This window comes from Eschrichtius robustus, chromosome 13 (genome assembly GCF_028021215.1).
Source record: "Eschrichtius robustus isolate mEscRob2 chromosome 13, mEscRob2.pri, whole genome shotgun sequence".
NCBI lineage: Eukaryota > Metazoa > Chordata > Mammalia > Artiodactyla > Eschrichtiidae > Eschrichtius > Eschrichtius robustus.
In genome coordinates this window covers 67,761,760-67,786,305 of record NC_090836.1, presented here as the reverse complement: position 1 = coordinate 67,786,305, position 24,546 = coordinate 67,761,760, and the positions used below count along the sequence as shown (strand labels likewise).

The window sequence follows — 24,546 nt, the reverse complement described above, 5'->3', positions numbered from 1 at the left end:
TTAACTTTTATTTATAATTCATATGTACCAACACTGTATATGATATGCTTTCAATATCACGTTTAAGACTTTTCATGATTTATCACAAGTTGGGCATAATATATGTTCTGACCGAGGAGATACCAGACATGTAGAATATTAAGAAGTAACTCATATCAAGTTTATGATACACTATGCACTGCACTAAGCTTTTTCACTCATTGTTTTATGTAACAGCTGTAACAAATCATAAGGAGACACTATGATTATTGTCATTTAAAAATGAGAAAACTGAGGAACAAAGAATTTAAGTAACTTCACCAAGGTCTCAAAGCAAACAGGTAAATAGTAGAGCCAGGATTTGGATCCAGGAGCAATAGCTTCAGAGCTCAAGGTTTAATCACCTTGATAACTTTGCGTCCCTCTAACCTTCACAAAGTGGCTTATGAATAATAGCACATCGAAAAATCCTAAATGTATTAACATTTTAGAAAGGATTCAAGCATTAATAGGATGATCTATAATTTTTCTTTAAAGTCTAAGATTATTAGTTGAAGTGACCTCCAATTTAATTTTAGGGGACTCCATCCAAATATGTCCTATGTCAAGGCAACATTTATTTATCAAGTTCTTGTAGCTTCCTCACACTTTGGAAATGGGCTAGGTATAGTAAAATAAACATCCTCTAATAAGTCAGCATCATATTAGGTGCCACAAGTGTCTAAAAAAACCAATTTTTAGTAAGGCACTGGTCACAGGTCCTATAACTGGATAACTAGGTTCAAATCCTAGCTTTGCCACATAAATTAAGAATTTAGGCAAAACTCTTAACCTCTCTACTTCTCTCTGGCCTCATCAACCTGAAGATAATAATCCTCCTATCCCACATACTGTTGTGGGAATAAAATAAGTTAACACATGTAAACTGCTTAGAAGAGTGGTTTGAACATAGCAAAATCTTAATAAATGCAAGCTATAATTAAAGCTATTGTTCATTCTGCTGTCTTTCCCTATAAACCCTGGCCATCTCTTAGTAAAACCATGCATTACTGCTATTTCATTTCTTAGCTTTAGCTCCCTCCTCATATCCATTCAGTGCTCTGCCCAGCATCGCTCCATGATCACCACTCTCTCCTTTGTAAAAAGTAGGGCAGTAAAACCTCTTTCTGCTCCAGAGGTCCATCAGAAAACCTAGATTACCACCCTTTCCCATTTCCTCTTATCAGCTGACCTCCCAAATCACAGCTCTCCATTACCTACCTCTAATCTCTCAAAACCATCGGCTAAACCACATGATCCAACCAGAACATCAAGTTCCTGCTATTTCATAAAGTGCTCTCTTCTTTAATTAAAATGACCATTGATATTCGATATCTTCTATGAAACTTTCCTGATATTGGCATTACCTTGCTCACTTCTTCCTCTGATCAAAATCTAAGTGAGCGAATCCTGTCACTCACACTAACCACACTGTCTCCTTGACTTGTGCATAAGCAAAACATCTTATTTATCACATCTTTTTTCAACCTTTGTTCAGTGGACTATTTGATTTTTCTATCCAACCATACAGATCAGTGCTTACCATACATCTGTTGTGATTTTTGCCAACTTTTGGCAATTTCTGGACTTCTGGGGATTTCTAGAAAAAAATTTGATTGTCACAATTAAGAGGATCCTACTGGTATCTAGTAGGTAGAGGTCAGGGATGCTGTTAAACATCCTAAAAAGTACAGATCCCCACAAGACGGAATCACCCAGCCCAAAATGTCAATAGTACTGAGGTTAAGAAACCTTGCCATAGACTAAAACTTCTACAGTGAGTCCAGTTTTAATGTGTTTGATTGTATACTTTACCTGCTGCAAAATCCTGAAGAAAAAGACATTCATCATTTAACGCACATGCTTTTTAAGAAATAAAGATGTGTCTTATACATTGATATATAATATAAAAATAAAGTGTAATAGAGTGTTTAAGAGCCATAAGGAATCTCAGAGATCATCGACTCTAAGTTTACTAAGTAACTTGCCCAATAGTACTCAGCTAGCAAGCATCAAATCCAGGAGTAAAGTTGGTGTATGACTTCTAAACTCTGCTTGCTTGCATTATCACATATATATATATCACATTTAGGAGAACAATAGTATGTAAGACACATAGAATAATGGCCTCCCAATATTTCCACATTCTAAACCCTGGAACCTGTGAAAATGTTACATTACATGGCAAAAGGGACTTTGCAGATGGAATTAAGATTATGAACCTTAAAACAGGGAGAGCAACCTAGATTATCCAGGCGGATCCAATCTAATCACAAGGCCCTTAAAAGAGAAGAGAAAGAGGAGTCTGAAGTAATGGGGAAAAAAGGAAAAAGAGAGTTGAATCATGAGAGCAAGAAAACCCTCCTTTGTTGTCTTTGAAGATAGAGGAAGAAGATCACAAGCCAAGGAATGAGACATTCTCTAGAAGGGGATCAGATCTCAGCTGATAGCCAGCAAGGAAATTGTGACCTCAGTCCTACAGCCACAAGGAACAGAATTCTGCAACGACCTGAATGATCAAAGAGCCTACAGAAAGGAACACAGCCCTCCCAATATCTTGATTTTAGCCTGATGGGAACCATGTCATATCAGACTTATGACCTACAGAACTCTGACACAATCAATTTGTGTTATTTTAAGGCACAAAGCTTGTGGCAATTTGTTACAACACCAATAAGAAACTAATACAGTGTGACACCCACATGACAAATGTCTATAGACTGAGTTATCATCATATGTCTGCTTTGGGTTATCTGTCAGATCCATAGCCTTAAAGATCATTTAAGAGTAATCTCATTAGTTATTACTGCAATCTTGTTCTCTTTTGAAAAATTTTAAATATTAATAGGTTTCACAACTTCATTCGGATATAAAAGTGATGCTTTAAGTTATTCAGAATAGGATTTTCTTCTCTTCTCATATAAAAAACAATAAAATCTTGCAATGTTGAATTGCTTACAGTTCCACAAATACACCATATCATTTACACCTCCATAATTTTGCACAGACTGTTCCCTCTCTCTGTGAGTCCTCCTTTCCACACCCCACATGCCCTCTAATCTGATTAGGAAACTCCTTATCCTTTTGCAGCCCCAGAGAGCCTTTTCCATCCATTCTATGAAGGTAATCATTCCCTTTTCTGTGCAACCACAATAAGACTTAAATACTTCCATCGCTTCACCTATTAATTTGACTTACACTATATGTATTTCCATGCTTGTATCCTTTATTACTCTCCACACACCCTAAGACTATGCTTTTTCATATGTATAGCACATAGCAGAATATCAAAGACAAAGAACAAGGTTTTAGGAGAATGGATGATCCCCAAATCAACCACCTAATTTCATTAGCTGGACCTCTCATCTGATGTGAAACTATGTATAGTATTAGCTACATTTATTGAGCACTGACTATGTGCCAGATACTATGTTATCCTATTTACATCTTACATATATTATCTCAAAAATTCTCAGAATATCCCAGTAAAATGAGTATTTTTACCCTCTGAAATATTCTATAGACTGTAAAATTTCAAATTTCAAAAAATGCATTGAAATTTTATCTTGAACAGTATAATATGCAATACAAATTTTTTAAACATCAAAAAGAATTTGTATACCTGCAACAACTCTGATAAATGTGCCAGATCCTTCAACATTGCCGCTCACTCTATGTACTGTGATGTTATATGTTCTACCAGGAGTCAGATCTGTAACTGTGTGCTCAGTCATCATTTCCCAAATAAGATATTCTTTTGCAAATGTTCTGTTTGATATATAAATCTTGTAATGAGTGAAGTTAGTCTCTGTTGGATTCCACATTAAATTTGCAGAAGAAGTATTCACAGCTTTCAACGTTAAGCCACATATCCTGGATGGTTCTATTGAAAAGGTAAATATATGTAAATAAAAAGCAAACATAAATAGTATAATTTAAACATATATGTAAAAATAAAGCAAACATAAATAGTATAATTTAAACATCTACATAATAATCCTTGAATTTATTCATGTACAATATAATGTCTTACATGTTCAGCTCTGCAAATAGAGAAATAGGCTATTATATATACAAGAGTTTTATTTTAAGTGACACATTAACATCCTCCCTAGTTCCCAAATATCTTTCCTTAATCAATCATGAATCACTTCCAATAGTCATTCCTTTAGAATTGTGCCTCCTGAGTGCTTGTAACCAGAAGTATCCTTATATGATACAGTTATAGGTTCATTAGCTACCACCTAGCACATAGCTAGATGTTGGTTGAAGATGAAACAGAATAAGTTAGAGAGGGTGTGAGGGCCAGAAGTAAGGGCGTTTTCAAATGTGGTTCTTTCAGCTACATCAAAGTTTTCAGCATGCCTATCTCCCTGCATTTTTAATCCATTCATCAGGTGAAGTAATATTGTTTCTTGCATTATCATTTGGTCTCCACCAAGAGGGGATCCTGTAAACATCATAAACTTTCACAAGACTTGTTGGTGACAAATACTATTACTCCACCCCACTCCAAAACATTATGAAACTGATTTACAATGAATTTACAACCATCAGGGAAGAAAAACTAGAAGTTCTCTGCTTATCAAACCCCCACCCCAATAGAAAATGAATTGCATTTATATCATTATGACATGGTATATATAATGTGCGTATGTGTATACATATATTCCATATGCGACATACATGATATGTATGTATATACATATATATACATGTTTGCTTCAGATTAGAAAAAAAACTCTATGTAGTTCCCAATACATTTAGACAAAGACTTTTTTAAGTTCACATATATCTTGAGAGTTCTCTTAATCATATTATGATCATCATCATTCCTTAATTATCAAGCTTTATGTTTAAAAATAGCTTTAATTATGCTGGGCCAAAACACTTTCAGTTCTTATAAAACTATAAAGCAAAAATTTTATTTATGACATTTCCTTACTTGTAGGCACTTTTTTCATTACAGATATGCTGTAATCTTTGCCTCTAACTGTCCTCACGTGGAACAGGTATTCCATACCCGGAGTCAAATTCTTTACTTTGGCTTTGTTGCTATAAACAATTACTTTAAATAGTTTTTCCTTTCTAGATGTCATACAATAGGATATCTACAGAAGGAGAGAGAGAAATTCATGTTTTTCATGATTTAAAAATGATTTGTCACGAACTCAATACCAGTCACATCATATAAATTAATACTGCAAGGCAGAATTTGTGATCTGTCCTATCTTCACCAAGAAGTAATTTGGAGCTAGTCGAGGCCGAAAAACTTAGTGAAGTTCACATAGTAATAAGTACAGTGGACTAACATAGTTTACATACTAAAAGACCAATGGTCTCCAAGTATTTCCAAATTTCATATATTTATGTATATATACACATGATTTATTTGTACATATGCATAATATAATAGATATGAATGGGACTTTACCTGTTGGTCACCTGAAAACAAAAACTGTTTTGTAAAATTTCAGGCATGCCCACTCCCCCAACCCCATATAAGCAGAAGACTAGAGGAAGTGAAAGCAGATATCACTGAAGTTCCTAGACTCTGACCTTGTGGAGAACACCAAGGCTTTCTCCTGGCTGCCTAAGCGATTGGAAAGAGGGTGCTTCTGCCCACAAACTGCACTCCAGCTAAATGAGGAAGGCCCCACGTGCATCACTATCATAAACGGAGGGGCCTGCTGGAGAGAATGACACATTCCAGGTGGAAGCAGACTTTTGGCTCATGTATCTGGTTGATCAGAGAAAAAGGAAATTGGGGAGAGCTGAGGAGCATTCTGCATACCCACCTTTGCCCTGACAAAGATGCCACAGTCTCCCATGGGTCAAGTATGACCAGAGAGAGTGATCAGGCTTGAACCATCTTACCAGTGCCCCACCCAAGAAGGCTGGCCCTCGTGCAAACACACCCACGCAGCAAAAAGTAGTGGGATACAATGCCAGTGGAAAGAGCCGAGAGTAATTGGAAAAGACTGAGCTAGAGCTGGTCCGTCATTTCAAGGGTAGTGGGATAACCCCAGGCCCCTCCAGGGAACTCACATATATGCCTCAGGAGACAGCCAGTATTTGGAGGGCTGCTAAACAGATGTCACTGGAAGCCAACCAGTGTTAGTCAAGGGCGTAGTAAAAAACAAACAAACAAGACCAGCAAGAGAGAAAACAGCAAAAATAAACACCTGGAACAGAGGAGGCACTTTAATTTTTGTTGAATGAATGAATGGTGTCACATTCCATCTTTCATTATAACCATCTTTCATTATAGCCAATTATTCATTAAAGCTTTGAGACTTGGCATTGCCTTTAGAAATTTTCAGTGAACTGATCTGATAGTTCCAATACCTTGGGGATTTTTTTTTTTTTTTTAATATTTTAGCTTTTTTTTTTTTTTTTTAAAGTATTTGTTTATTTATTTATTTATGGCTGTGTTGGCTCTTCGTTTCTGTGCGAGGGCTTTCTCCAGTTGCAGCGAGCGGGGGCCACTCTTCATCGCGGTGCGCGGGCCTCTCACTGTCGCGGCCTCTCTTGTTGTGGAGCACAGGCTCCAGACGCGCAGGCTCAGCAATTGTGGCTCATGGGCCCAGTTGCTCCGCGGCATGTGGGATCTTCCCAGACCAGGGCTCGAACCCATGTCCCCTGCATTGGCAGGCAGACTCTCAACCACTGCACCACCAGGGAAGCCCCCTTGGGGATTTTTTAAGTCAGTAAAAGCTACTTATAACAATCTTTACTCTTCTTTACTCCATATTTCATGTTGTAAAAGAAAAGATACATCTAAATGAAAGTAATCGCATTAATTTTATAATTTAAATTACACTATGCTTTAAAAAACACTTGTTATGTGGTAAGAGTCAGAGAAACAAATTTCCTAGGCAAACATGTTTATCACTGCCTTGTGGGAAGAGTGTTTTGTTACTGAAGGAAGATAATCATGAGGTCTAGAAGCATATCATTGCTTATTGATTTATAAGGTGTCACTGGCAATTACCTTGCTTGTCTGGCATATGGGAATATAGGAATAGTGAATAGAATGCTGAGAACTTCTGGTATGAAATGGTAGGGAAAAGTACCATGTAGCAGAGGAAGAATATAATCTTAATGAAGTGCTAAATTCAGACATACAAAGAATCATAGTAAGGCATTAATGAAGGGTTAAAAGAAAAAGAAATTGACTGCAGTGATCTCATGATAAAATGATGTAAATTTTTAAAAATAAATTTGTAAAATAGAGATTTGTTTCCCCAACTATGTGGACTTCATACATCTAATAGAAATCAATTGAAGAAAACATAATTTGTGCTTTATTTCTACTTTTAAAGCATAGTTTGAAGACCTGGGATGATTAATTTTAAATGATTAGGAAAATGATCCCAATTGTGCAAGTACACTTTGCTAAGCAACCAGGATACTGTTGCTTAATTCATTAAAATTTAACAAATAATTTCATTGGTTGAGAAACACTAGAATAATCATTAGTGATATAATATAGTTAATAAACAATCTGAATCCGAAAGATTAACGTGATTTCTTAAAATAAGTTTTACTTAAGAAATACATAAATTACAGTCTCTGAAAAAAAAGTGTTCATATAAAAATAGTAAAAACATAATTCTAGGGGTATATATTTTATCTGACAACAAATAAATTTATGGCCTCAGTTAACCCCAAGGAAAGATCATCTTTTTAGGCATTTGCCTTGAAATCTAAGAATTAGGACAAACAGATAAGGGTAAAAAATGTGGATCTTTTACAATTAACATTTTAATTGCCTAGAATTTTCTCTAGAGAATACCTACACTAAATACAGGAATGAATTAAGTCATTCTAGAAAGGCTAGAATTTTTCATGAATCATTTATTATTCAAGATGCCCCTATCATTGAATGACATGTACGAATGACAGATAGAACTCTCTCTCCTGACTGTGAACTTGCTCGTGTAGAATATCCTCTCCTCTTTTCCATGAGTCTGAACACTACTCGTTCCTAAAAGTTCACCTCAAGTTCTACCCTTTGCTGGTAACTATATTCAGTATTGATATCCTCCCTCCATAATCACCCCAATCATATATGGGAACACCGTTATGCAAAGTTTTATTTATTTACCAAATAATGGGCTGGCCAAAAAGTTCGTTCCATAATATCTTATGGAAAAACCAGAAAGAACTTTTTGGCCAACCCAATATTTATCGAGCATCTATTACAGGGAAAGCATTATTATCGGTACTAGGTATTTTATGGTAAACAAGACAGGTAAGGCTTCTGATTATAGGGAACTTACATTCTAGTGGTGATGCCAAACAACAAGCTACTCAATATTAACAAATGAATGAGATAACTCAGCTACATCACAGAGTGAATAGAAAGAGTGATTCTATTTAGATTAGGTAATCAAGGAAGGAGATGAGAATATAAAACAGAATGTTGCTCACCATTTAATTCTACAAGGATTAAGTCATTAGCCACTGCAGTTGCTGACTTACAGTACACCCTGAAAGGAATTTGGGATGTAAAACAGAATGAGGCTCTGTGCTTTGGAAAAACAGGCCCCTCAGAAAGTTAGATGTATATCTCAGGAAGAATTTTAATGAACCCAGATTCTTACATTTTCCCATACACAGAAAAGCATTAAAATCATTATCTGTGTCTTGTGACTAACAGTAACCTTTTACTGAGATGTATGCTTGACTACATGCATTTCCTAGCCCCAAATCATATATGTACTGGCTTCTCCCCTACCTCCGCAGAGCAGTCCCCTCGACCTACTTGAGAGGCTGTTTCCTAGGCTATAGTCCTCATTAAATTCCCTGAGTAAAACTGAAAGTCACAACTCTTACAATGTGCATTTTTCTTTTAGTTGACTAGATGATTCTTGAGTTGAGAACCCAATGATAGGAAAAGGTCGATCAAAACTGGCGGCAAGATATCCATGCAAAATGAATGTCAAGCACAAAAACCCTGCAATGGGGAAGTGCTTGCCATGTTAAAGGAACAGAAAGAGAGCCCAATATGGTAGCAACATGGTAACGAAGCAGGCAGCATAATTAGATGAAGATCCAATCAGGTGAACTCTTGGAGACCATGGCAAGGAGTTTAGACTTCATTTGAGGGCAATGGAAATCTAATGGAGGTTGTTAAACCGATGAGAGATACTATGTTTTTAACAGTGCTCTCTCGCTCTCTCTCTGTTTCTCTCTCCCTCTTTCTGGCTGTTGTGTGTGCAAAGTAGATTATATGGAAATCAAGAATGGAAACAGAGAAACCAGTTAGGAGGTGAGAGGCTATCGTCTGTCACCTAGGCTGCTGGTCTCCATAAGAAATGAGAGTAACTAGGACAAGGGTGGTGTAGTGGAGATGAAGAGAATTGGACACATTAACGATCCATTTCAGAGGTAGAAGTGACAGAACCAGGTGATGGATTGAGGAATGAAGGAATGGGAAGAATCAAAGATAACTGAGCAAGTGATTTCAGGACAGGGTCCTTTCCTGAGATGGGAGAGATTGGGAGGAGCTGGGGTGGAGTCACAAAGGACAGGGAGAGCCTTGAGCCATGGTAAGGAATCTTTCAAGCACAAGAATGACATTTTGTTTACTTTTAAGAAAGAGCACTCTGATGGCTGTGTGGCAAGGGAGAGGGTAAGGAGGGATTCACATCAAAATTAACCTTCCTTCAACCTAAATGTCCATCCAGAGATGAATAGATAAAGAAGATATGATACAGGTACACAACGGAACATTACTCAGCCATAAAAAAGAATGAAATAATGCCATTTGCAGCAACATGGATGGACCTATTATATTAAGTGAAGTCAGAGAAAGACAAATATCATATGATATTGCTTATATGTGGAATCTAAAAAAAATGATACAAATGAACTCATATACAAAACAGAAATAGGCCCACAGACATAGAAAACAAATTTATGATTACTAAAGGGGACAGGGTGGGGAGGAATAAATTAGGAGTTTGGGATTAACATATGCACACTACCATATATAAAATAGATAACCAACAAGGACCTATCATATAGCACAGGGAACTATACTCAATATTTTTTAATAACTTGTAAGGGAGAAGAATCTGAAAACGAATACATGTATGTATGTATAACTGAATCACTTTGCTAAACACCTGAAACTACTGCAACACTGTAAATCAACCATACTTCAATAAAAAAATAAATTAATTTTTAAAAAATTTTAAAACACTAAGCTTCCTTGATTGTGAAATATGAACTGTGAAAACTAAAAAGAAGAAAACTACTAATTCATTCAGTCATCAAAATATTTACTGACTTCTGCTGTATATCAGATACTGGTCCCAATAATGTAAAAAATGGTGACCAAAGCAGATTAAAAAAAAGCCCTGTCCTCACAGAATTTGCATGCCAGAACACTTGCCAAACACATGATCTAACTGAATCCCCTAAACAATTCTACAGAATAACAATAATCTTCATTGACAGATGAGGAAACAGGACCAAAGAAGATCAAAATTTGCCCAAGGTCTCACAACAGAGGTGAAGTTAGGGTTCAAAGCAAGGAATTCCAGGGCCTTAATCCTTCCATTGCACCATACTGCCTACCAAACCTTATAAAATCACAGGAAACTGAACACAGGCATGTACATCAAAGTTGCATCAAATTAGTGTTTTCATTTTCTTTGGATAAATATCCAGGAGAGAAATGGTAGATCATATGGCAGTTCTATTTTTAATTTTTTGAGGAATTTCCATATTTTTTCATAGTGGCTGCACCAATTTACATCCCCACCAACAGTACACAAGGGTTCCCTTTACTCCACATCCTCATCAACACCTCTCACTATCGCGGCCTCTCTTGTTGCAGAGAACAGGCTCCAGACGCGCAGGCTCAGTAGTTGTGGCTCACGGGCCTAGTTGCTCTGTGGCATGTGGGATCTTCCCAGACCAGGGCTTGAACCCGTGTGCCCTGCACTGGCAGGCAGATTCTCAACCACTGCGCCACCAGGGAAGCCCTGTATTGCTTTCTTTTCATTTTCTGTGCATCTGTTATAGATTTTCAGTTTGTGGTTAGCACAATGTTCATACATAACAACTTATGCATATAACAGTCTATTTTAACTGGCTGAATGGACACAAAAACAAGACCCGTATATATGCCTTCTATAAGAGACCCACTTCAGACCTAGGGATGCATACAGACTAAAAGTGAGGGATGGAAAAAGACATTCCATGCAAATGGAAATCAAAAGAAAGCTGGAGTAGCAATTCTCGTATCAGACAAAATAAACTTTAAAATAAAGACTATTACAAGAGACAAAAAAAGACACTACAAAATGATCAAGGGATCAATCCAAGAAGAAGATATAACAATTGTAAATATTTATGCACCCAACATAGGAGCACCTCAATACATAAGGCAAATGCTAATAGCCATAAAAGGGGAAATCGACAGTAATACACAATAGTAGGGGACTTTTTAACACCCCACTTTTACCAATGGACAGATATCCAAAATGGAAATAAATACGGTAACACAAGCTTTAAAGGACACATTAAACAAGATGGACTTAATTGATATTTATAGGACATTCCAACCAAAAACAACAGAGTACACTTTCTTCTCAAGTGCTCATGGAACACTCTCCAGGATAGATCATACCTTGGGTCACAAATCAAGCCTTGGTAAATTTAAGAAAATTGAAATCGTATCAAGTATCTTTTCCGACCACAACGCTATGAGACTAGATATCAATTACAGGAAAAACACTGTAAAAAATACAAACACATGGAGGCTAAACAATACACCACTAAATAACCAAGAGATCACTGAAGAAATCAAAGAGGAAATCAAAAAATACCTAGAAACAAATGACAATGAAAACACGACAAACCAAAACCTATGGGATGCAGCAAAAGCAGTTCTAAGAGGGAAGTTTAGAGCAATACAATCCTATCTCAAGAAACAAGAAACATCTCAAATAAGCAACCTAACCTTACACCTAAAGCAATTAGAGAAAGAAGAACAAAAAACCCCAAAGTTAGCAGAAGGAAAGAAATCATAAATATCAGATCAGAAATAAATGAAAAAGAAATGAAGGAAACAATAGCAAAGATCAATAAAACTAAAAGCTGGTTCTTTGAGAAGATAAACAAAATTGATAAACCATTAGCCAGACTCATCAATAATAAAAGGGAGAACACTCAAATGAATAGAATTAGAGATGAAAAAGGAGAAGTAACAACTGACACTGCAGAAATACAAAGGATCATGAGAGATTACTACAAGCAACTATATGCCAATAAAATGGACAACCTGAAAAAAAAAAAAATGGACAACCTGGAAGAAATGGACAAATTCTTTGAAAAGCACAATCTTCTGAGACTGAACCAGGAAGAAATAGAAAATAAAGAGACCAATCATAAGCACTGAAATTGAAACTGATTAAAAATCTTCCAACAAACAAAAGCCCAGGACCAGATGGCTTCACAGGTGAATTCTATCAAACATTTAGAGAAGAGCTAAGACCTATCCTTCTCAAACTCTTCCAAAATATAGCAGAGGGAAGAACACTCCCAAACTATTTCTATGAGGCCACCATCACCCTGATACCAAAACCAGACAAAGCTGTCATAAAAACAGAAAACTACAGGTCAATATCACTGATGAACATAGATGCAAAAATCCCCAGCAAAATACTAGCAAACAGAATCCAACAGCACATTAAAAGGATCATACAGCATGATCAAGTGGGGTTTATCCCAGGAATGCTAGGATTCTTCAATATACGCAAATCAATCAATGTGATACACCATATTAACAAAATGAAGGAGAAAAACCATATGATCATCTCAATAGATGCAGAAAAAGCTTTCAACAAAATTCAATACCCATTTATGATAAAAAACCCTCCAGACAGTAGGCAGAGAGGGAACTTACCTCAACATAATAAAGGCTATATATGACAAACCCACAGCCAACATCATTCTCAATGGTGAAAAACTGAAACCATTTCCACTAAGATCAGGAACAAGACAAGGTTGCTCCCTCTCACCACTATTAATCAACAAAGTTTTGGAAGTTTTAGCCACAACAATCAGAGATGAAAAAGAAATAAAAGAAATCCAAATTGGAAAAGAAGAAATAAAGCTGTCACTGTTTGCACATGACATGACACTATATTTAGAGAATCCTAAAGATGCCACCAGAAAACTACTAGAGCTAATCAATGAGTTTGGTAAAGTACCAGGATACAAAATTTAATGCACAGAAATCTCTTGCTTTCCTATACACTAATGATGAAAAATCTGAAAAAGAAATTAAGGAAACACTCCCATTTACCATGGCAACAAAAAGAATAAAATACCTAGGAATAAACCTACCTAAGGAGACAAAAGACCTGTATGCAGAAAACTATAAAACACTGATGAAAGAAATTAAAGATGATACAAACAGATGGAGAGATATACCATGTTCTTGGATTGGAAGAATCAACACTGTGAAAATGACTATACTACCCAAAGCAATCTACAGATACAATGCAATCCCTATCAAACACCACTGGCATTTTTCACAGAACTAGAACAAAAAATTTCACAATTTGTATGGAAACACAAAAGACCCCGAATAGCCAAAGCAATCTTGAGAAAGAAAAACGGAGCTGGAGGAATCAGGCTCCCTGATTTCAGACTATACTACAAAGCGACAGTAATCAAGACAGTATGGTACTGGCACAAAAACAGAAATATAGATCAGTGGAACAGGATAGAAAGCCCAGAGATAAACCCACGCACATATGGTCACCTTATCTTTGATAAAGGAGGCAAGAATATACAATGGAGAAAAGACAGCCTCTTCAATAAGTGGTGCTGGGAAAACTAGACAGCTACATGTAAAAGAATGAAATTAGAACTCTCCCTAACACCATACACAAAAATAAACTCAAAATGGATTAAAGACCTAAATGTAAGGCCAGACACTATCAAACTCTTAGAGGAAAACATAGGCAGAACACTCTATGACATACATCACAGTAAGATCCTCTTTGACCCACCTCCTAGAGAAATGGAAATAAAAACAAAAATAAACAAACGGGACCTAATGAAACTTAAAAGCTTTTGCACAGCTTTCTCTCTCAGAATGGGAGAAAATATTTGCAAATGAAGCAACTGACAAAGGATTAATCTCCAAAATTTACAAGCAGCTCATGCAGCTCAATATCAAAAAAACAAACAACCCAATCCAAAAATGGGCAGAAGACCTAAATAGACATTTCTCCAAAGAAGATATACAGATTGCCAACAAACACATGAAAGGATGCTCAACATCACTAATCATCTGAGAAATGCAAATCAAATCTACAATGAGGTATCACCTCTTGCACTGTTGGTGGGAATGTAAATTGATACAGCCACTATGGAGAACAGTATGGAGGTTCCTGAAAAAACTAAAACTGGAACTACCATACGACCCAGCAATCCCACTACTGGGCATATACCCTGAGAAAACCATAATTCAAAAAGAGTCACGTACCACAATGTTCATTGCAGCTCTATTTACAATAGCCAGGACATGGAAGCAACCGAAGTGTCCATCGACAGATGAATGGATAAAGAAGATGTGGCACATATATACAATGGAATATTACTCAGCCATAAAAAGAAACGAAATTGAGTTTTTTGTAGTGAGGTGGATGGACCTAGAGTCTGTCCTACAGAGTGAAGTAAGTCAGAAAGAGAAAAACAAATACCATATGCTAACACATATATATGGAATCTAAAAAAAAAAAAAAATGGTTCTGAAGAACCTAGGGGCAGGACAGGAATAAAGACGCAGACGTAGACAATGGACTTGAGGACATGGGGAGGGGGAATGGTAAGCTGGGACGAAGTGAAAGAGTGGCATGGACATATATACACTACCAAATGCAAAATAGATATCTAGTGGGAAGCAGCCGCATAGCACAGAGAGATCAGCTCAGTGCTTTGTGACCACCTAGAGGGGTGGGATAGGGAGGAGATATGGGGATATATGTATACATATAGCTGATTCACTCTGTTATAAAGCAGCAACTAACACAGCATTGTAAAGCAATTATACTCCAATAAAGATGTTTAAAAAAAAACCAGTCTATTTTAAGTGGATGGTCACTTAAGTTTAGAGCATCCTAAAAGCACATTTTATTACATCCCCCAACAAGCACTTTACGCTTTTGATGTAATTTTTTACATCTTTTTATTTTGGGTATTGCTTAACTAAGTATTTTAGATATATTTTACTTCTTTTGTCATTAAACCTTCATAGTAGCTTTTACAGGTGGATGATACACTACCTTTACTACACGTTTGCCTTTACCAGTGGAATTTTTCTTCATAATTTTCTTGTTTCTAGTTATGGCCTTTTCTTTTATGTTTAAAGAACTCCATTTAACAATTCTTGTAAGGCTGCTTTAGTGGTGATGAATTTCTTTAGCTTTTGCTTGTCTGGGATAGTTTTTATCTCTCCTTAAATTCTGATTAATAACCTTGCTGAGTAAAGCATTCATGGTTATAAGTTTTTTCCTTTCAGCACTTTGAATATATCATGCCAGTCCCTTTTGGCCTGTAAAGTTTCTGCTAAAAAAATCAGCTCAAAAGAGGGCTCCCTTGTACGTAACTACTTGTTTTCCTCTTGCTGCTTTTAAATTTCTCTCTTTAACTTTTGACATTTTAATTATAATGTGTCTTGGTGCGCATCTCTTTGGGTTCATCTTGTTTCAGAGTCCATGCTTCCAGGACTTGGATGTCTGTTTCCTTTACCATGTTAAAATTTTTTTCAGCCATTATTTCTTCAAATAGGTCTACTAGAACTTTCTCTCTTTCTCCTACTGGGACCTCTTAAAATGCAAATATTGGTATGCTTGGTGTTATCCTAGAGGTTCCTTAAACTATCCTCATTTTTTCAAATTCTTTTTATGTTCTGATTGGGTGATTTTCCACTACCTTGTCTTCCAGGTGCTGATCCATTCTTCTGTATGTGCTCCTCTAGTGTGCTGTTGATTCCCTCTAACATCTTTATTGGAGTATAATTGCTTTACAATGGTGTGTTAGTTTCTGCTTTATAACAAAGTGAATCAGCTGTACATATACACATATCCCCATATCTCCTTTCTCTTGTGTCTCCCTTCCACCCTCCCTACCCCACCCCTCTAGGTGGTCACAAAGCACCGAGCTCATCTCCCTGTGCTATGCGGCTGCTTCCCACTAGCTATCTATTTTACATTTGGTAGTGTATATATGTCCATGCCACTCTCTCACTTTGTCCCAGCTTACCCTTCCCCCTTCCCGTGTCCTCAAGTCCATTCTCTAGTTGGTCTGCGTCTTTATTCCTGTCTTGCCCCTAGGTTCTTCATGACAATTTTTTTTTTTTTAGATTCCATATATATGTGTTAGCATATGGTATTTGTTTTTCTCTTTCTGACTTACTTCACTCTGTAGGACAGACTCTAGGTCCATCCACCTCACTACAAATAACTCAATTTCGTTTCTTTTTATGGCTGAGTAATATTCCATTGTATATATGTGCCACATCTTCTTTATCCATTCATCTGTCGATGGACACTTCGGTTGCTTCCATGTCCTGGCTATTGTAAATAGAGCTGCAATGAACATTGTGGTACGTGATTCTTTTTGAATTATGGTTTTCTCAGGGTATATGCCCAGTAGTGGGATTGCTGGGTCATATGGTAGTTCTGTTTTTAGTTTTTTCAGGAACCTCCATACTGTTCTCCATAGTGGCTATATCATTCCCACCAACAGTGCAGGAGGGTTCCCTTTACTCCACACCTTCTCCAGCATTCATTGTTTGTAGATTTTTTGATGATGGCCATTCTGACTGGTGTGAGGTGATACCTCATTGTAGTTTTGATTTGCATTTCTCTAATGATTAGTGATGTTGAGCATTCCCCTCTAGGGTATTTTAAATTTCAGTTATTGCATTCTTCAGTTCTGCCTGGTTCTTTTTTATATTTTCTACTTTTTTGTTCAAGTTATCACTGTATTCATCCATTCTTCTCCTTAGCTCAGTAAGCATCTTTATGACTATTACATTCAACTCTACTTGGTAAATCGTTCATCTCCATTTCATTTTATTCTTTTTCTGAGGTTGTGTCTTGTTCTTTTGTTTGGAAGGTTTTTCATTGTCTCCTAATTTTTCCTAACTCTCTGTGTTTGTTTCTATGTGTAAGTTATATCAGCTAATCTCCCAGTCTTGAAAGAGTGGCTTTATTTAGAAGGTGTCCTGTGATGCCCAGTGGTGCAGTCCTCCTTGGTCACCGGAGCCAGGTGCCCCGGGAGTATCTCCCATGTGAGCTGTGTGTGCCCTCCTTTGGTGGTTGGGCCGTGCTTGCTGCAGGCCCATTGATGGGTGGGACTGGCCCCAGTGTGACCAGCTGTGAGGCCCAGCTGTGACTGTTGCAGGTATACTGGTATGCAGAACTGGCACCCCAGAGTGGGAGCTGCTTTGGAGGGGCACTGGGCCAGCCAAGGTCACCTGCTGGGTGGGGTGGGCTAGGAGCTACTTTGGAAAATCTAGCCAGGGTGCGTGGCTGGGCAGGATTGGCCTTCGGGGAATACTGGGCAGGCACATGGTGTTGATTAGGCTGATTGAGGGTGATAGAAATGGTGCCTGCCAGCACCTGCCAGGTAGGTGGAAGGAGAGTTAAAAAAAAAAAATTGCACCCGCCAGCACTTCTATTCCCAGAGAAAGCTCTACCAGATCCCTGCCCCTCCAGCACACACCCTAACACTAGTCAATGAATCTTCTTGTCTTATGACTTAGCTGCTTTTCAAGCTGCTTCCTCTGCACTGGGACTCAAGAGTCAGCGAGTTTGTGTGTGAGCCCTTCTAGAGCAGAGCCTCCATATCCCATGACCCTCTGGCTCTCCCATACATAAGCCCCGCTGGTTTTCAAAGCCAGATGTTATGGGGCTCTTCTACTCAGCGTAGGTCCCTCAGGCTGGGAAGCCCAACATGGGGCTCGGACCTCTCACTCCTCAGGGCAGACCTCTGTGGTTGTGATAGCCCTCCCACTTGTGGGTCACCACACTGGGGGTGTGGGTTCTCACTAGACTGCACCTCTGCCCCTCCTACCCGTCTCACTGTGGCCTATTCTTTATATCCTTGGTTGTAGAAAATGTGTTCTGCTAGTCTTTAGGTCATTCTAGAGACAGTTATTCCATATGTAGTTGTAGTTTTTGTGTGTCTATGGGAGGAGGTGAGCTCAGGATCTTCCTACTCCACCATCTGGATCTAGACTCTCTATAATCTCCCTATTTTAAAACCTGCTAATTAGCAAACTTAATTCCATCTGCTTCCCCTTTGCCATGTAATATAACATATTTCAGGTTCTGTGAATTAGGCTGTGGATCTTTGGAAGGCCATTATTCTGCCCACTACATCCCTCTTTGTCTTTAGTACCAGATACCTTACATAAGTGTGGATTTTTTTATATCTATCATATAATGCCTATTATCTTGTTTCTCTTATGAACTGTAATTGTTAAGAAGTTTATACTCAAATATAAAACCCAGATGTACTAATTAGTTCATTTCAAATGTCTGGTAATCTTACTGCTCTGGTTCCTTTTAGGCTGTATTGATTCTATAAACTATTAAATTTCATATTGTTTTTCATTTACAGGAAACACCTTTTGTTGTATCTGCTCAAATTCTAATGATTCTATAACCCCCATCACCCCCAGACCCATGGCCACCACTTTTACACAACATGGGGGCTACAACCACAGTTGACTGGAACTGGACTTGGTGTCTACAACACGGAATAATCACAGACCCTTCCTTGGGAATTCAGGGAGCATCTGTCTTTCTCTGTGGCTCATAATGCACCATTTGTGCTTAGAAGTTGTACATGGCATTTTTCCACTCACCACATGGATTGCTTAACAGAGAAAGCTGGTCATCAGGAAAAATAAATAAATAAAAATAAACTACGGCCAAAGAGCAGAAAGAAGTAGACAGTAAGAAAATAATCCATGGGGCCTCAGTAGCCTTAAACATCTTATTCCAGTTTTCCCCAACACCTTGTTCTATTCTTTGCCTTGGTGTCCATGATGCACTCTTTCATTAATACAATAAATTTTTATTTCTTAAACTGTTTCAGGTTGTTTTCTGTTATGTACAACTAAAATGACCATCTCCTACCACTATGAAAGTATAGAAAACTCGTTTGCCCACGTAGAATACAAAGCAATAGTGCTATCCCCAGAAGCTTACTCTCTCTGCAAGACACACAATGCAGGACGTAGGGTGTGTATAATATGTCCTCACGTGATGCCAGGTCACATTATTAACAACAAAAGCAACAAAAATGTACGCATTTACTTCACAGACACAGTTGAAAAGCAGCCTCTCTGTACATCTTTCTCTCCTACCCTCTGGGCTGCAAGTCTCCACTCTCAACTAAATCTGTAGAATGGAGTTGAAAGGGAGCCTGTGGCACATTACCTGTCTTTAACTTCTGGAATCTTCGTTGTGGCCAGCGCTGTCACAGAAGCACTATCTTCCAGCACCAGCATTCCTTTATTCACGTTTTTGAACTACATAAGCACGTGTCTATCTCCATTGAAAACCCGAACTCATTTAAAGTCAAGTACCAGCTTTTACTCAAATCTGAAAACCTCCCATGACAACTTTGTACTTTTAAAGCAACAAACAGAAAATTTACTTTGGAGGAAAACCTTACAGTAAAGGAGTGGTACCATAATTTCTTAAACTATTAAGAAATGTAAAATGAAGGACAAAAAGGAGTGAAATAAAGGCCTCAATAAACATCAAGGTTGCCTGATAGCAACTTTACCTGAAACCTTTCAAAGCCTCCTTGTGGGAGTTTCCAAGACAAATATATTGTGTGTTCTTCCTGCCCCAAAATCAGCAAATCTGATGGTGGGTCTGGATCTAGGGCAAGGAAATAAGACACGGGAATGAAAGCTTTGAAAAAAAAAAAAAAATTTCTATCATCATGTTACCTGTACTGGACTGATAAACTTGACTCTCACACTATGGAAGACAGACATGATACATAGGCTTTTCTAGTCAGTTTTAGCAATATGTGATCTTATGCAGGCTATTTACCTTGAGTCTCAGTCTCCTCATATCCACAATGCAACAGGGAAACAAATTTTCTAGAAAGCCTTTTTCCACAATAAAATTATATAAAGTATGGATTTTCATATTTATTTTTGTCATAGCACAATTCAGTATGAAGTTATTACAAGTGAGATTTTTAACTTAGAATTTTATGCACTGCATAAATTAAGAGATATATCCAGCCCCCTTCCTTAAGTTTCCAAACTCCTTTTCCCTTTAAACATTTTATCTAAGAAGGTTCTAGAAACTTATTTTTTCAATTCAGTAGCATGTCTCTATTTCTAATTTATATTTCAAACTGAAATGTAGCATTTCTTTCCTTAACTGGAAGAAATGCCATATTAAAATTTTATTGGAATAATCTCACATCTAATATTCAAATTCTGTGTGAGATTTTTTTTGTCCTTACTTACTTATTAATTTAAGTCTATTAGAATTCAATCCAGTGATAGATTTAAACCTGTGTCACTGATTCACAATCTTTTTTATTCTATTTTTCTTTGATGTATATTCCCTTTCAACTGGAATTAACTTACTATTTCCCCAGAGTCTCATAATATTTTAGCTTTATTTTTTACATTTATTAATATTCCATCTACTTCCAAATGGATTTGAGGTGGCTTGCAAAGAAAGAGAGGTACAAAAAAGACTAAAAATTATTAATATACAGTAGGAGACAAAAGTCAAATTGTAAAGTGGGAAGGGTGGGGGAAAAAGTTGCCAGGTTTGTTTGGGAAAACACAGCCAAAGCAACAACCTCTTAAAATACAGAATGTAGGGACTTCTCTGGTGGCGCAGTGGTTAAGAATCCGCCTGCCAATGCAGGGGACAGAGGGTCGAGCCCTGGCCCAGGAAGATCCCACATGCCACGGAGCAACTAAGCCCGTGCACCACAACTACTGAAGCCTGCACACCTAGAGCCTGTGCTCCACAACAAGAGAAGCCACCACAATGAGAAGCCCACACACCGCAACGAAGAGTAGCCCCCGCTCACCACAACTAGAGAAAGCCCGTGCACAGCAAGAAGACCCAAAGGAACCAAAAATAAATAAATAAATATAAAATAAAATTTAAAATTTTTTTAAAATACAGAATGTACTATTAAACCTAGGGTAGAAATGAGGAGCTTGAGGTCCAAATAGAATAATGATTTGTACAAAGCCATAGAGCTAAGAATGGGTAGTGTCAGTCCTTCCTATAGCATAGTGGCCTTTCCACCAAAGCAGAGTGGTTACAAGGACAGAATTTGATGTCAGGGAAATATGGGTTGAAATCTGTCATCCTGTATAAGCTACTGAAATTCTCTAAGCCTCAGTTTCCTAATTCGTAAAACAACATGCATCTCATATGATTAGTAGAATGAATATCATGATTGAGAATTCAGGGACATAAAGCATAGAAAATGCTAGGCAAAGTGCCTGACAAAGAACAAGCACTCAACGTGATGATGGTGACAACGGTGATGATGAGGATGACAATGGCGATGATGATGCTGACAATGATAATAACACAACCAAATCTAAGCAGCAATCCAAGACGCTTTCACTGATGTAAGACATGAGCTACCTTTTTTTTTTTTCCTATCTATTTATTTATTTATTTATTTATGGCTATGTTGGGTCTTCGTTTCTGTGCGAGGGCTTTCTCTAGTTGCGGCAAGCGGGGGCCATTCTTCATCGCGGTGCGCGGGCCTCTCACTATCACGGCCTCTCTTGTTGCGGAGTACAGGCTCCAGATGCGCAGGCTCAGTAGTTGTGGCTCACGGGCCTAGTTGCTCTGCCGGCATGTGGGATCTTCCCAGACCAGGGCTTGAACCCGTGTCCCCTGAGTTGGCAGGCAGACTCTCAACCACTGCGCCACCAGGGAAGCCCGAACTACCATTTTTTAAAAAAAGCCTCTTCTCATCTATTGCTGATGGTTCTTAGGATGGTCTTTATGAGAGGCAGCAGAGTGTCATATCAGTTTGAGAGTTAGATACCTGGGTTAAATCTCACCTTCAATAATGAGTTATGAACGCCTATGAGCCTTAACTTACATTTTAGATAACTCCGGGAGATTCAACACAGTAACTTAAGCACATGGTACCATTGCCGGTATATACTAAGTGCTCAAATTTTTTAGTTTATTTTCCAGAAGTTGATTTGACTGTTGCTGCATTTTACAGTGCTTTCCCATCCTCCACACTGCAAATCCTGAGAGGAAGCCTCCTCTCACACTGATAGGGCATGGGTACTTGAGCACACGTTCACGTGACTGTGACCCACAAGTGACAGGGCTCTTTGGAACATCTGTATATGTTCAGGGCAGGCATACGTGTAAGTGATGCTAATAAGGTCAGAAGAAGCAAACTGAACCCAAGAAATGCAACTGAAAAGACAGTGCCGGACTTCCATGGTGGTGCAGTGGTTAAGAATCCGCCTGCCAATGCAGGGAACACGGGTTCGAGCCCTGGTCCAGGAAGATCCCACATGCCGCGGAGCAACTAAGCCCGTGCGCCACAACTACTGAGCCTGCGCTCTAGAGCCCTCAGGCCACAACTACTGAAGCCCACGTGCCTAGAGCCCGTGCTCCGCAACAAGAGAAGCCACCGCAATGAGAAGCCCGCACACCGCAACAAAGAGTAGCCCCCGCTCTCAGTAACTACAGAAAGCCCACATGCAGCAGCAAAGACCCAATGCACCCAAAAATTAAATAAATGAATAAATAAATTTATTAAAAAAAAAAGACAGTGCCATCTATTTTTCTAGTTCCAAAGTTTTGTTTTTCATAAAACGTTAACAGATAGAGTCAAAATATTAGAAAAATATTGAGTATTTGAAGATGACAATACCTTAGGGTTTTAGAGTACTTTGCTCTTTTCACAAAGAGCTTTGCATTTGATTTTAGTAACAAGATTTTATACCTAGGCAGGAATAATTATTCTCATCGTTTAAGTGAGAACCTCATAGTTTTGCCCAAGGTCACATAGTCTTGCCCAAGGTCACAATACATGATAGAGAAAGGAACATAATGCAGGCATTCTCCATGTAAATGAGACGCTCCTTCTTTTCAAGCCATAATGTCATAAACCACTTCTATATTGATTGTTAACTAGACATTGGCTTTAAACACAACTACTTCCCTTATTTTCCCTTAACCCATGAAAAGTTAATTAAATATAAAATGAACTTACAAGTGCTGACCATGAGGACAGTAGGATGGCTTCTCTTTAGTCCCTTGGTAGCTATAATGCTAATTAAAAAGTCAGTCCCTGGAGAAAGGCTGTTAAATGAGAATGTCCTACACATTAAAGAAAAATCACATATTAAGATATTTAGCTCACAAACATTTGGAAAACTCCATCTTCTCACACTACTTGCAGAAAGAATTTTATATATAAGTTTTGGTTTTTTATTGTCTATTATGGAAACAATTTGCTATGCTTACACACAAACAGTTATTGAGAAAGCATAGCTTCTTACGTGGAGAAATTTAAGTCAAAAAGTGTGTATGTCATACATACGAGCATGATGAAATCATGAATTAATTCATTACTATCTATTAGCATAAATAATTTGGTACTGTATATCAGATTTAGTTATTCTTATCACACTATAGTCCAAAAAGTTCTCTTGCAAAGTTTTCTAATTTCTATTTATACTAAACCACTAACATGGTTTTCTAACAACACATGTAAAATGTTCATCTTGTGTTCCATGTAACTTGATATAATTTCTTTTCAATATTTTCATACCTTTTTGTGGAAGGCAGGATTTCTTCTTTCATTAAGCTTTCACTGGATATTGAAATAATGTATCCATCCAGAAGACTTCTAGCTGAAGGCCAGCTAACGGTTACTGCATTTGAATTCCTACTGTGATTCAGAAATTCAACCGCACTTGGGGCTGTATCATTTAAAACATACACGTAAAATGACATTTTCTACCGTACAAAGCACCTATTTTAAAACCACCCTGAAATACTCTCAGGATTTGTTTGACTCTTTGCAAACTCTGAGGGTAACCAAGACATTCCTTTTATTCTTCCTGGTAGATATGCGAAGTTAAAAGAGTGGGAGGAAAACAAAAAACAAAAAAACAGAATCATTGTAAACTTTGAAACAGAGCTGATATGTACCCCAGCAGTGTTGTACTCAATATTTCCCCTGCCTCTATAATGTAGGAAGAGGTGATATCTTGGTCTTGTGTAATCACCAACCTCAGAAATATTTAATGATTTTTAGGACTCATTCTAATTAAATACCAAATAGTGACAAGGTTAATCAGCAGGAAAGTTAACTGCAATCTAAATATGAAATGCTTCCCTTATTTTCTGAAAAAAAAAATTAAAATAGTGTAAAATATATATTTTGTTTCCTCTTTAAAATTCTCCCATGTATAAGAAAGGAACAAAATTGCCA

At 37.7% G+C, this 24,546-nt stretch overlaps 1 protein-coding gene across 10 annotated transcripts in view; it reads right to left on the bottom strand.

Annotated features, from left to right (window-relative positions):
* PTPRQ (protein tyrosine phosphatase receptor type Q) overlaps positions 1–24,546 on the bottom strand; it is a 260,044-nt gene that overhangs the window by 207,232 nt on the left and 28,266 nt on the right. For 8 of the 10 annotated variants that reach the window (XR_011076020.1, XM_068561270.1, XM_068561274.1 and 5 more), the window contains 5 exons: positions 23,881–24,031; positions 23,320–23,426; positions 19,858–19,955; positions 4,964–5,129; positions 3,641–3,901 (listed from right to left, as the gene is read on the bottom strand). Coding sequence is in view for 9 of the 10 variants with exons in the window: in XM_068561270.1 (XP_068417371.1) it covers positions 3,641–3,901; positions 4,964–5,129; positions 19,858–19,955; positions 23,320–23,426; positions 23,881–24,031 (783 nt within the window). In the remaining variant the exon portion in view is untranslated. The remainder of the gene's footprint in view (positions 1–3,640; positions 3,902–4,963; positions 5,130–19,857; positions 19,956–23,319; positions 23,427–23,880; positions 24,032–24,546) is intronic. The other 2 variants (XM_068561271.1, XM_068561272.1) reach the window with 2 other exon arrangements.